Source organism: Chanos chanos, chromosome 3, assembly GCF_902362185.1.
Source record: "Chanos chanos chromosome 3, fChaCha1.1, whole genome shotgun sequence".
Taxonomy (NCBI): Eukaryota; Metazoa; Chordata; class Actinopteri; order Gonorynchiformes; family Chanidae; genus Chanos; species Chanos chanos.
Window position 1 is genome coordinate 7452547 of NC_044497.1, and position 14954 is coordinate 7467500.

At 40.4% G+C, this 14954-nt stretch overlaps 1 protein-coding gene across 1 annotated transcript in view; it reads right to left on the bottom strand.

Annotated features, from left to right (window-relative positions):
• cntnap2a (contactin associated protein 2a) overlaps window positions 1-14954 on the bottom strand; it is a 151767-nt gene that overhangs the window by 101789 nt on the left and 35024 nt on the right. Inside the window, exons 9-10 of the mRNA XM_030767534.1 lie at window positions 8097-8246; window positions 2533-2695 (exon numbers count right to left, since the gene is read on the bottom strand). Coding sequence (XP_030623394.1) covers window positions 2533-2695; window positions 8097-8246 — 313 coding nt within the window. The remainder of the gene's footprint in view (window positions 1-2532; window positions 2696-8096; window positions 8247-14954) is intronic.

Sequence of the window (14954 nt, forward strand, 5' to 3'; positions counted from 1 at the left end):
GGCGTGAGCTGGTGGGTGTCTGCATACAGAGAGAGGCAGGGTTGTTGCAGTGGTTGTGGCTGCCGGTGTGGTGGGGGGGGGTGATGTGTGGAGGATCCGTTTGACGGAAAGGAAGGGCACTAGAGACCAGGCCCCCGTCCGCTCCCCCTGTTTATGTTCCCCCGCTCCTCCCCGGTAATAGAAAGTGACACTTATATAATACAGCTATTATGGGCAATGAAAGGACCATAATGTTGGCTTAAAAGACTGGCAGCAGATTAGCCTTGCCGGGGGTGAGACGACAACAGGCATCTTCTTGGGAGATGAGCAAACTTGCTCTCCTTTGACATGCCGCTTGTCGTGCACTTTCCATGCTTATTTTGTATCAGTCAGCTTAAAAAAAAAAAAAAACACACCACCAACAACAACAACCGTGGAATTTCAGTCTGACCTGTGAAACAGTTTCCTGTCATGAGGATGAGAACAGACCAAGCCAAAAAAAAAAAAAAATACCCAGAAACCTTTCCTTCGCGCAAGCAATTTTTTTTCTTTTTTTTTGTGCTGCTGTCAATAGGAACACCGTATATTCTTTTACATGCGATATGTCGAACACAGGCACACCCAGAGTGTAGGAGATTGATAACAACTTTTACAGCTGCTCTGATAAATGCTAGCATAAAATCAATGGCAGGAAGAGTAGCAAGTATCTCCTTCGTTCAGAAGGGCTATAATGAGCCTAGCACTGCAGAGGTGGCACTCTGACACTTAGCTGACGGAGCCATATTACACTGTCACCGCACAGTCCTGATCCTGTCCCCAGTTTAACTACTACGGGCCAGTCTTCAGAGATGGAAGGGACAGCGTCTTACTACAGTGTGTGCATGGACCCCCCCCCCCCCACCACCACCCCCCACCCCCCCCAAAAAAAAGAAAGAAGAAGAAAAACAGCAACAAAAAGCAGTACATTTATTCTTTAAGGATTCATACAGTGCATTAACCAATGTAGCAGTGCCAAAGCAACAATACTGCAGAGCAACTGGGTATCAATGCTTGAAAGAAAAGTGTTATTTTCATCCTAATTGGAAAAAAGACAGAGAGAGGGAGAGAGAGTGAGCGAGACAGAGACAGACAGAGGGAGAGAGAGAGAGAGAAGAAGAAGAAGAAGAGGAAGCAGAAATCCACTTTTCAGATTTGAAAATTAATCCTTTTTTTTTCCTTTTTTTTCTTTGTCTCCCCACTGATCAGTGCTGTTAGCTTCATCTTGACAGATTTCAATTACCACTGCATATGAAAGCAGTGAAATTAGAGCAACGGAAAGCTACCCCCAGATATGTCTGGATGATTACGAATTATGGTAATGAAATTATAATGCTGAATTGAATTGAACTTTTAATGGATCAGGTATAGATTGAATTATTTTAACAATAATCCGATTAGTTTCAATGAAAGGCAGGCCGCCAAACATTTGATTTGCTTAAATATGAAAAGATAGAATTGTTTTTTTTTCCAATATTGTTTCAAATGACAGTGGATGAGCATATTACCGGCCACGTCCGCACGAAACATATTCACACTCTGGTGTAAAGATATTGTTTTGTAAACATAACACGCCAACAAATTGAACTGTCAGTATCCTTCAAGAAATATTTTGCAAACCAGGCAAAAAAAAAGGGGACATTGCCTTAGCATGATTTCATTTAAAAAGAAAAAAAAAAAAAAGACACTCGTTGTCTAAACCAGCAACAGTACATTTGTGTGTTATGAATCGTGATATGGTGTTTTCTGTTTAATCACAGACACAAATTTGTTCCTGCTGTAACAATAGAATGTTTGACACGACAGACTCACGCCAGTGTCAAGCATGGATTTACCCCATCAATTTTCATCATTTGTTTGCATGCTAAACAACCTGGCCTGTTTTTTTTTTCTTTTTTTCTTTTCTTTTCTTTCCCCCCCCGTGTAGCTGTGACAATGCCATGTCTGACAACCACGAGGAAAGGAGCGGACGGAGAATGCATAGATAATCAATCTCCGAGAAATGACAGACAGCCCCGCTCTTCATAATCACCTCTAAATTGAATAAACCTTGCTGCTGTAGCACTTCTCAGAGGGGCCTGAGATCAGTCCGCGGCGACACTGGTTAGGCCTTTGGTCTGTATGTTAGAGCCCTGCGGTAACAGAAGGACAGAGCGAAGCCCCGGGGATGGCTCATAGACCATGACTGATCCTGCCCCCTTTGGCACTGCTTGCCAAAGGCCAGTGTTGTCAGTGCAGCTGAGTGGTCTCCATACCGCTTGACTCATGTTATCACCCATGTGGGGAGGGAACCCTTTCTCTCTCTCTCTGTGTATGTATATATATATATATATGTGTGTGTGTGTGTGTGTGTGTGTGTATATATATTTTTATATACATATAATCATACCATATCTCTCTCTTTATAGCATGCTTGCTTGCTTTCTCTCTCTGTCTTTATATCATACTCTCTCTCTCTCACACACATATACACGAACACACATGTACACAAATACCCACACCCACACATACTCTCACCTGTCTATAATGGCACACATATCCAGGCTGACATTTTCAAAGGCTCCGATTCCGCCCTGTTCCACAGCGTGCAGGTCAGCCAGCTGATCATCCACATGAATGAGCTGCATGCAGCCCTGAAAACTACGCTGAGACGGGAAAGCCGTAGTCCGCAGGAAGTAACCTTGGGAGACCGACAAGGAAAGAGACAGATTATTAACCATTATAGAAATGACGTCAAACATTTAGCCTTAACACCATTAGAAATACAACATTAGTATGGTGAAACCTTGAGATTTCTTTTTTTTCTTGTGATATAAAAACATGTTAGGGGTAGATTTTGGATTACGTTCATCCAAATAACATTAACACAATTCTAAATCTACCCCTATTTCGATGTAATCCACCATATGTCTTATTACACTGTAATAACATATGTAACAACAGCTAGTGTGTTTTTAAATTCCGTTCAGCTGTCCATTATTTTATACATAAGCGTAAATGCCACCTTCTAAAACGCACCAAAACAACAATGGATTTACTTTCTATTGCGTGAAAATCTGATTATTTCCCCCTTAAAATGTAGGCAAACATTTCACATCCACAACCACTCAGACATTAAGCCCAATGATATGGTAATTATACCTTAAAGATCAAAGCTTTTTCAATGCCATAATGTCCTTTGTAGGCCCCCAGACAGTGGAACAATGATTTACAAAGCAAGCCTGTGCTAGAAGAATAGGAGCTGGTCTCTGATTAAAGCAGAAACTGATCTAGATGTATTAGAGTCCTTTCTCCCGTGACGATAAGTGAGTCTGAAACAATGTAGCTGCAGTCGGGGGAGAATGAGATACCTAAGCTCTGGAGAGCCTTTAAATCCACTGGGGGAATGATACTTGTTTTAGAAGATATCAAATCCCTCCCTTGCGAAGCTTCCAGTAAGGTCTCGAAAGGGGTCTTCGGAGACTCGTCGAAAACCCCTCTTGACATTAACAGACAAATTACGACATCTGGAGATGTGGCGATTGTTTTGAGACCCCACAGTGGTGGCGGTGGTGGTGGTGGGGGGGGGGGGGGCGTTTGGAGAAATCGGGGAGGGAAAAAAAAAAAAAGTTCTACAAGTTTTCTGAGCCATCTGTCTTGTCTGTCGCCTACACCTGCCCAAGTGTCTACCTGCCTGAGCGGCTGTGAAGAGGTGGGAGACATGCTTCGCAGGGCTGCGTGGTCCTATTGGAAGGGGGTCGTCACTGAGGAAATTATGCCTCTCGATTAAATGAGAGCGAGAGCGAGAGCGAGAGCGAGAGAGAGAGAGAGCGAGAGCGAGAGCGAGAGAGAGAGAGAGAAAGAGAAAGAGACAGGGTGGGAGGAGTAAACTCACATCTGCCAAGAAGACAGGATGTTCTCTGAAACATCTGAGTTGTGCTCAGAGCCCACTCGTTGCTCTCTGCCTGTTTCCCTGACTCACATAATTAACTAAAGAATGTCACTTTTTATGACAGGTTAACATAGAATATCATAACAGTTAGGTGGGGACTAAGATTACTTTTAATTCACCCTCCTGCCGGTATGTCTCCATTTTTTTCCCCCCTTTTGTCTTTTGTTTCAAATTTTATCTGGCGGCTTGTATGGGGCTGTGGATGATTCTTAAGGGAGTTGAGAATAACTGTTGGTAGATTAATGAGTACCTATGTGGTCTATGCATTATTCATGACCGGCAGATGAAATCTGGATGAATCCTGTGGGACTCTTGAGTTGTAAAACTTTTATCCACATCAATAAGTATAGCGCAGATGTTCTACTGTTTTATTAGCTGTGCCTTGAAAGTGTATTGCAAAGCTCAGTATCACACGCAAACATGCGCGCGCACGCACGCACGCACAAGTACACACACACACACACACACACACACACATACGCCCTCGAACATTTCACAGGACATTTTAGGTTCTCTTTTCTCCATCTAAACATTCCCAGTCACGATGATGAAGCCATCTTCAGGGATGAGGTTTACAACGTTCTTTCACACTGTCAAGCACAGCAAGGTTCCTCTGGGCTCTTGTAGGAAAAATAGTGGCTTTCCCTTTTGTTTAAAACTTCCTTGTGTGTGCGTTTCACGAATCCTGTCCGTAGCTACCTTCCGTCAGGCGTTCATTTTGTTATAGCCCATCACCAGAGCAGAGAAACCATTCTGTGGAAAATGGGTTTTGGATCTGAGAGACTGCTCCTACATGGGAAAGCAGTGGGGAGTAGAGAGGTTCACAATCTCTTTCTTAGTAGAAAAATGAAGAAAAGAAAGAAGAGCTTAAAGCGTCTGTTCTATCAAAACAAACCCACAAGGGTTGAAACGTCTCCCTAAAATCTTACTACAGTATGATATTAGCATAGTCTGAGTGGAATTTGGTGTGAGGGGGAATGAAGGATTACTTAAATGCAAAGTAAATCGGTCGGGAATGTGATGTATATTAGAAAGCAGCAAAACAACAGCACTGGGCTGTCTGGAGGAAGAGAAAAACGAAGAAGAGGCAAGTTCTAATAGTAACAAAACAAGAGTTTCATCAACCATCTTCGTCGCTTGATTTTAAACTCGAGATGCCCTTTGCTACCTGAACCGGAGAGCGCTGAAAAATTTGCCTGTAAAATTGAGTGAAATTATTCGACCGGATTACTTCATTAATCGTGTCTGACACGAATCCATTAACTAATTTTACATTTTATTCAAGTCGTGAAGAAAAACATGCGTGGCACACAACAGTCTTGTTGAGTCAGAGAGGTTTAGATATATTGAAAAAGTGTATTTGTAATCAAAGTGGCAGAGTGTCTTAGTTACAAGATGTCCAAAAATGTCTGTCCTTGAGCATTGTCTGATACCTGACCTTGCAAAACTTGAGCCTGGTGATAAATCATATATCACTCACCATGACTCATCTGACCTGAAAACAGGATGGAAATGCAAAGAATAACGGGGGGTGGGTGGGGGGGGGGGGTATGGGGGGGGGAGGGGGGGTGTCAGTTAAGTCAGTCTGACAGGCCCTGTTAAAAGGAAGGAGTAAGTCTCCACCTCGCCAACAGACAGCACCTTATCTTTCCCAAACACCTGTTTAGGTTTCAGCTCTTTAATATGATCATCTCAACGCTAATGATAATTACCACCGGCTTCCGGTAACAGATAGGTCCTAATTCATTTCACTGTATCCAAATTTTACCTCTGTTCAGTTTTCCTTTGGATGTCTCGTGTTGTCAAACCATTGAGAAATGTGCTCACAACCTAATTCTCCATCTTTACAAATGACATATCAGTTTCTTGTAGTAATGAGATGAAACGATCCATCTGGAACAATACTAATAATAATAAAGAAAAATATCCTGTCAAAAAAATTCACCAAACTAATTCTTTCCATCATGACCACAACTACATGCCAACTGCAGTCCATCCGTTTGTTCTCCACTGAAAGCACCGTTGGCATTTGCGTACAAACTACATCTAAGGAAGACGACAAATTCACCAGTTTTCATCAGTCAGACAGAGGAAGAGGTATAGAGATAGAGGGAGAGAGAGAGAGAGAGGGAGAGAGAGAGATTTTGTGTTCTCAATCTGTTGACATGAAAATTGGAGTCAGAATTGATGCGGTGGACTAAAGCTGCTTGACAGAGGATGGCAGTTGCACATGAGTTGAGGCTGTAATGAAACTCTATTCATTAGCTGCCACGGGCAACTCAATCTGGTCCAATGACTTTTACTGGTGACCTTCGTGTTGCTGAAACTGATTGGGCATAGCTTTGGATTTGATGATTATACTCTATTAAAGCTGATGTGGCTTGGCTCAAACTCACCATACCCTCGTAGCATTCGCAGCCACAAGTACAGAATTAGAGACTGTAGCCATGCTAACATATTACAGAGAACACCTGCCTGTACACTTCCCTCACTTTTTCTCAGAGGGTTTTAGGTGTGACTTGGATCCAGTCAAATACACCACTGTTTGGGTCATTCATTTCCTGGGAGGGCTGCTCTGTCTGCAAATGCGAATGTGCCTAAAGTTTAAAACGTGTTTGTACTACAGCCAATGTATCACGTTTTGAGCCCAGAGAGATAAAGAGGCAGATGCATTTTCCACAGTGTAGGCTTGTCAGAATGCTCGTTCTATTGGCAGAACAGGAAGAAGTCAGCGGAAAACAAACGAGACAGACTAGACTTTCCTAGAAATAATAGCGATGGATGGAAAAGCATTGATTGATAATTAGGCCCATGCAGAAGCGATCCATCACCGCCGGGGAAGGGGGGGCTTTTTGATCTCATTTTGTGGGCCATCATGTGTAAATGCGCTGTCAGAGGAAGAACAGTACCCACTACTTTGGGGGGAGGGGAGGGAGGGGGTGGGGGGGGGTGCTCTTTTCTCATTTAGCTCCGTTTGAAGATGAGTGAGTGTGATAAAGCTATCAACCACACTATCCTTAAGAATTAACAGGCTACCAGGTTGATAATACCTGACAACCCAGTCAATTTAAGGATGGACTGCATTTTTTTTTTTTTTTTGCATACTCCTCTGCTGTGCTGCTCACTTGTCTGTCCCTGGTTTTCGGCCAGCGAGGTGATGGAGTGGACAGATGGTTGGCTGAAGGGGGTACGGAGTGGGTGAATGTCCATGTATGATAGTGTTTGTGTGTGTGTGTGTGTGTGTGTGTGTGTGTGTGTGAGTGTGTGTATGTGTTCTGAGCACCTACTGTCCCTATGTGAATGTAAATATCTGTGAAGTTTGACATTTACATGTCTCCTCTTGGCTAAACCTTTTTTTTCCAAAAAGATACCGCTGATATTGTTGACACAAGATCATGCCAGAATTTTTCGACCCTAGAAATGGAAAGCTCTTTGGGTGGGATCTATTGGAGTATCAGCCATGTGCCACAAAATAATAATACAAAATTATTATTCTAAGCTACTACTATTGTTAAAGAGTAGCTACAAACACAGATGTACATCACATTTGATCAAACTCAGAGAAAATGTATGAAATTCTGAAATGTTTACTTTTGTTAAATATTTTATAAATGTATTGGCAAATGAATAATACTTAAAAAAGCTTCAAAGAGCTTTTCAAAATTTGGAAAACATTTTTATGTTTGGGCAAACTGAATGATCTGAGACATGCAAGCGACATCTGCTAAGACCTCTGAGCAGACCAGCTCCTGTTCAAAGCATCCCATTTTCATGAGATATTTAGTAGTACATAAAAGCTTGCTCATAGTTTCTGAAGTATATGGGATCTTTCATGGAGCCGTCTTAATACATGCATCAGAGTGATAAAAAAATTCCACATCCTTTGTAATGCAGATCTCTGTGGCAGGCTAAGTTCTATCTTGAGTTGCAAGACAGCTCTTTGTACATTTGCCTCAGCTCGGAGACCACTAGGGGAAAGACAGCGGCCCGGATCTGAGAGCGGTTCGCGTCATCCTTGAAGCACATCCCGTGAAGTTTCTATCATGTGTTAAAGCAGAGCAAATTAGATGTGAGCTTTGGTTTCGGCCGTTAGGTTTTGGCGGAAACGGTCTCTGCCGTCTACACGGCACAGGCTGAGAAAATGAAGTACCTCCAAAATGATAGGTGCTCCCCGTCGTGATTTGAATGGGGGCGTTGGTCCTTACGGCAGATGCTTCGTCGCCGTCGACGGTCAGCATGGCGAAATTTTCTTTAGCCAGGAAGCGAACTTCATGCCATTCTCCGTCATTAAGTCCTAGCCCTGTAATGATAAAATGCACAGGGTAGAATTTTAAACAAAGATCACTAACACATTCAATAAGAAGATGTAAGGACCATAGTGACATTTTAACTGAGAACTACTTCACCAAAAAGGTGTTTCCAGACAGTTATCAGCATTCTCATCGAAGAATGTAGGTTCGGAATCAAAATGAGTTCAGAATGGGGTTTTTTTTGTTTAAGAACCCAGGCTGTGAGGTACATACAACCCTTTCATGGAAGCAAACACAGGCTCATGACAGAACTGAAAAACAAAAACCAAAACAAACAAAAAAGAAAAACATATTCTCTGTGTATAAAGATGTATGTGATATCCTCATGTTTGTCATTGCTAGAAATTAAACCTTGTTTTGTAAGAAGCTTAAGCAAAGGACAGCTTATGAAATACAACGGTCAAAGACTTTGTCTCTTGACTGGAGTGCAAACACTGGCCTTGGTTTAGACAGTACTCACTCCCACATGGGTCAATAGGCTGATGAGCATCAAATTACAAAGTGCAGCACAAGAATCTCAATCAGTACGGGAGTGTGTGATTTTGACATGCTGGAGGCCCAGGTTAACGGTTTAGCCGCGGTCGATGATTTGACAACAAAGATCGATAAATCACCAACACACGTTATTTACTCCCAAGCTATTGTGAAGGGCAAAAAGCCATCAGAACATAATAACTAGTGAGGAGCTTTGCTTAGAGAAATGAATGCTTCAGCCTCATTAATCATACACAGATGGAAAGACATTACCTCATATAAGTTCCCCGGCCACCAGTTTGCCTCAATCTATCACCCACCACCAGCAATGTGCTACAGCTCCAGCAGTTCACTCTCTCTTTCTCTCTCTCCCTCTCTCTCTCCCTCTCTTTCTGTACTGGGGCACGGTCTAGTGGACTTGGACAAGGCCAGAGCACCCCACACACTATTACCACAGAGAGATGTGTCTCAGGGATATTAGCGGTGATCTAGCAGGAGGGAACATTTTTTCATCAGCTCATGGGAGATCCATCAATTCAACTAGGTCTCAAGTCCATTTTGTGCTCGTGCAGTCGTGTGACACGCCGATTGTCAGGACACCGCTGAACAGTGTTAGACACGAGAATGAAGTATGGTAAAAAAAAAAAAAAAATACACATAATTATTGAGAGGATTGGAGTCTGAGACTTGAGAGTTTGAGATATAATGAAAAAAAAAAAGAATGCAAGTACACTCAATAAGGCTTTGAAATGATACTTATACTCAAACTACATGAAAAACCACATGAAAGGTGAACACTGAAAAGAGAGTATTTCATGAAATGCATATGACCTGAACCATATAGAAAGAAGAACATTTCTGCAATACCAAAATGTTCTTTCAGACCTGTAATAATTAGGTAAAGCAGAGTACAGAAGGTTGTAAGGCAGTAGACTCTCCATGTTCTCCTCGTCAGCACCTCTGTCTAGTCACGGCGAGCCTCCACTCAGCCTAACCTAATTACCACCCATCTAAGTGAAAGGCCAATGCCACCTTGTCCTTCTGCAGCCCAATGGCCTCTTGGGAAAGGCTCTGGAAGTCATTACGGAGCACCAGCGATTAATTAACGAGAGACCGAACCCTCTGTTAACAAAATGTGAGAAGCTTGAACCTTGACAGTTCAACCAGGCCTTCCTGCTTACCCACCTGTTTAATATGCTCAGTTTTCTTAAGAGGACCTTTGGTCCATCTGGACCTCTGCAACACTAAACATACAATATAGAAGTTGACTCATGTTTAGCAAATGTTTTTTTTTTTTTTTAAATAATGGGTGAAGTAATGTTTTTTTTTACCCCCCGCCAAAAGGAAAGGGAGAGAGCGCTCTACTTAAGGAGGATCGGATCTGGTTGTTCAGTCTTCACAATGTGTACAGTGTTGAGAAATGGTTAGTTGAGTCTGGGATAGCATATTAAAAAACCTGAATGACATTTGAAGGGCATCTCAGAAGTGGCCTTTAAAGAGCACACATTCTTGGTTTCAAAGGCAGAGATGCAATTATAGCAATACAAAGCACTCTGTTCACTATTTGTCATTTGTCTGGTTTTCGAGTATTCCGGGTTCTTGGAGTGTACTCAAACAGTCCAGTTCCCATTGTGTTATGAGGAGGCCCCAGCTGCAATAATATCATCATCAAATATGGATTGCCCGAAAAAAAAAAAATGTTTTCTTCTCTACCCACTGCTCACAAACACAGGGACATGATTGATGATGGTCTTTGCCAGGATACACTGCACATAGGGGTCTTTCAGCATATGGGACTTCAGACATGAAACCTCTTCTTTTTTCTATGAATACTTTTTGATGGTGTTTAGGTCTACTTGTTTTTTTTCTCTCTCTCTTTAAGATGAACAAAGAAACTCTTTGATATGAGTCAGGGGCTTTCTGGATTTTTCCAGTAAGTGCTGGAATTCCTCTGACTTGTAATATGGTATTACATTAATGCCTACTACCAGCTCAGTGAAACGCCTCTTTAGAAGCTTGTGGTTCCAAAGACTTGACACTGATCCATAAATATTTTAAATCCATGCAAAATTATCAAAAAAGATGAGATTTTTGCACTGCACTAAAATAAAATTGAAAAAAAAGGCAAATTCATAAAAATGCAGTCGCACAAACTGTCCATGTCCACCCATATCACTTACTGTACATTCTCAAATAATAAATTGGTCTCAAATAATGGCAGGCTTTCAAATTATAGCAGGGTAAAAACAAACAAACAAACAAACAAACAAAAAAGCAAATATAAATTACAGAAAGGCTCGAGTGGTAAATTCATCATATTTCTATAGCAATATGTACATCAGTACAACAACGGTACAACATACAGTAATTATGTTCACCACTCCATTGCTATTAGTTTCACTTTTTAACAGAAATACCATATTGATAGTGCTCTAACTCACATGGATTGTGGTCGCTGTAGGACTGTGTGTGTTAACGGCCTATTATTAGTATTCAGGGACATCACTGCCAAAACTCTCTCCTTCCTGCTTTCTATGCGTTATTTCATTATTTCTATGAGTTATTTCATATAACAGCATGTCTTAACGGTAATTGGAAAAAGTCAAGGAATGGAAAAACTGATTTTAGATGGCATAGGTACGGTAAGAACATGTTGGCCGGTGAACTGGAAACAGAGGAACAATTTTTACCTTTAAACCTGTCATTATTTCAACCTGTTCCCATTTATCCTCCTTGATTAACAATAAAACAAATAATTCACATAATAATTAACACTAATCGACGTAAATACAGTAAATGATTACCAGTTTCATTTTGTGAAAGAATTACTGTTCTTTGCAAACTATTGCATTGTTTGCTATATACACACATGGTTTTAATCTGTTGATAACTGTGCTATACGCTATGTTCGAGTCGTAGGTATACATGTAAATCCTTATAGGATACATTAGAAATTAAACATTACTACAATATTACAGCAAAGGACAAAGCATAAATTATGGCATGTCTCTAATAATAGCCTGTCTCAAATAAAGGCCCGGTTCTTTCTTCAGTTAAAATAAATAAAGGCGCCAGCCACTATTTGCGAGTTTACGATATATGCATTTCAGAGGCTAATTTTTGCTAATGAACATCCTGTTACATTCACAACTTTCACTAATAAGGCAGTGTGCTTTCCAACTTAATGCAAATAAGAATAATTTCTCTATTTGAATGACTGTTAACGCTAGATAAGCAGAACACAGACACTATCCATTACACACACGTTTTTTTCAAGCCTGAAAGGGCCTTACAACAAAAACACTGGACAAAGTCTGATAAACAAGCAGACAACCAACATTTTAGCCAAACAAAAAGCAAGGGTAATTCAAATGATGACCTTACTGAGCCCTGCAGATCACAGCTAATTGCTAACTGCTAAAACACAAATTCTTGTCATGTCAAATCTACAACAGCCTCATCAGAAAACTGACGTGCTGTATGTTACATCACTTTCAGTATGTGTCTAAACTAAACTAAACAAACAAACAAAACAAAAAAGAAAAGATGAAAAGTCCTACATGGAAAACAATAACAAACATTGTGTTTGTATTACCATGGCAGTGTTCAATAGCAGAAGTTATTAACTGTATAAAAATATGCATTTTCACTGTGCCTCCTCACAAAGCTTTGCTTCTATTTATATGACTCTATGTATAGAGCAAGTAACTCTTACTAATTATCTTTATTCATAATCACTGAATTTTGTTTTTTCTGTGGTTTGCAGCAGTTTGTGCAGCAGTTTGTGCCTGCCTATTACAGAAATGTTAATGTCAAATAAACAGAATACAGAATGGAGAAGTGAACAAAGGGGATTTTAGTTGCCACCAGACTGTGGCCAACTCATACACAGAAAAGACCACTAAATAACTGACACACACAAAGACCCACAAAGTTGAAATAACGCTGTCAGTTCAAGACACATCATTGATTTTGAAGCCGCTGTGGCCTTGGGGAAGACATCGACAAGAGCACTTGTTATTTATGAAGAACGAATTTTTTTTAAGAACAGACACCAAAGAAACTGACGAGAAAAGGAAAAAAAAAAAAAAGGTCTGTCGAACAAAAAACATTGAAATGAAATGTTCTTCTCTGGATACTGAAACACAGGGGTTCATATGCCACTCATGTTGTTGTTAGCATCTGGGTAAATGGCAAATGGCGAGAAAAAAAAAAATTAGGCCATGACAGAAAGGGTTTAGAGATATGAAGTTTATAATACGTTCTTTATGTTAGGTTGTTTTAGAGTAATATCTTATAAATAACTGGTTTCGATCATTAAATCATCAAGATAAGTTTTCAGCTGTCTTTACAAAGAGTCACGAAGTTGTAACACAGTAACCTGTCAGCAAAGATTATCTAAAGAATCCACCACTCTTCCTGAGCTTAAAGAGACCATATGAAAGTGTTGTTTCTGAAACAAAAGCATAAACTGTACGTGCCACGGGGCAGGGGGGAATAATCGAACGCACATTCATCAGGACTACTCATCCATTTGAAAATTCAACGCATGGACACCTGCTTTTACAATCCGACAATTGAACATCAGGGCTCCCGAGTGAGATGTACACATGGCTGTGTGTTGCATTTCTTATCCGCAAATTTCTATGCGCAATTTCCCCTGTCGCTTGGAAGCACTGGCTGTGCAATATGCTCTACTCTGAAACCAATCTATGCAATCTGCAGTAAACCGGGCGTTAAGACTTCCTGAGAACAGAAATGCCATAAAAAAAGAAAAAGAAGAAGAAGAAGAAAAAAAAAGATTCAATTTGTGATTACACATCCGTTTTCATCCCCCATAACCATTCATAGAGGACACTAGCAATGCTATTGTCCTGGACTTGATGCCAGATCCACACATACTCTTCATCTAACATACAAATTGGCAGTCAACTAATTATATATGCCAGAGACATATACAGAGCGGTCAAAGAAAAAAAAAAAAAGGTGTCGCTGGTCTACAGTGTTAGAAGAGAGAGGTCATTTCAGATAGCTTTGCTAAGTAATATTCATAAGATGGTCTGGGAGCCAAAAAAGAAAAAAAAAAAAACGCTTGAGGATTAAACTCGGTCAACTTTTTATAACCACATATAGGTCTGCCACTTTTACAAATTACCCCGAGAGCTTTCTTGAATAGTTTCATGCCAGTAAGGTTTTTATTCTTGTGATCGTTCTATAAAAAAAAATACAATTTAAAATGTGTTGACAAGAAGTGTCGTGGCTGTTAACACAGGTATTATACATGGGTATCTCACTCTCTGATATGTTCTCAAACAGAGAGCAGAGCTTTGAGTGTGTCATTTGCCTGTTAACACTGCATTTGGTAATAAAGTGAAGACACCTCAATAAAATAAAAAAAAAACATTCTCTTCAGATAGCACATTTTTGTGTGAAGCTACTGTTGCTTTGCAATTTGGAATCTTCCCAGTTCTGGATCAGGCTTCCCCTTATGTGTCTCATTGGTTCAATTTGCTGAGAACGAGTCAACGCATTGCATGGCAACATATAATTTAAAAAAAGAAATGAGATGTTTTAGGAATTAGAAATTTGTTTTGCAGCTGTCATCAATTATTGTATGGTACTTGCTACGTTAACCAAAAGTAGGAAAGGTTTGGCTTTCGTACTTTGCAAGCAAATTAGTTTTCGGTATTGGTGTTGTAAGTAAATCTAGTCCGCAGCATGGTAATTACTTTCAGATATCAACTGAAAGTTTGAAAACGTGAGGTATTCCTCAGTCAGATTTGGAAGGACAATTAATTGTGAGGATGTTTACTAGAAAAAAACTCAAATTAGCAGAGGCATATTAAAAGAAAAAAAAAAAGTTACAACAGTATGTCTTAGGATACAGTAAACAGTCTTCTTAGCCCAGATCTGTACGTCAGCGCTCAGCCGAATATGTGAAAAAATAACACATGCATGTACTGTGCTATCAGTGGAGAGCCAAAAGTTCAATATGAGAAAGGAAAAACATTACCATAATGGAAGACCCTCAGGGACACAGAGAGAGAGAGAGAGAGGAAAACCTTATATTTTACCATCGTATGATTATAATGTTATATTGTCTCGCTTTATAAGATTGGTAAATTGCTTGCCTCATGGATTACAAAACTCAAGAATTCTCAGCTTAAATTGCCCTAGAAGACCAAATATTTAGGACTGACTCAAACAGTCAACTGGATTTCATT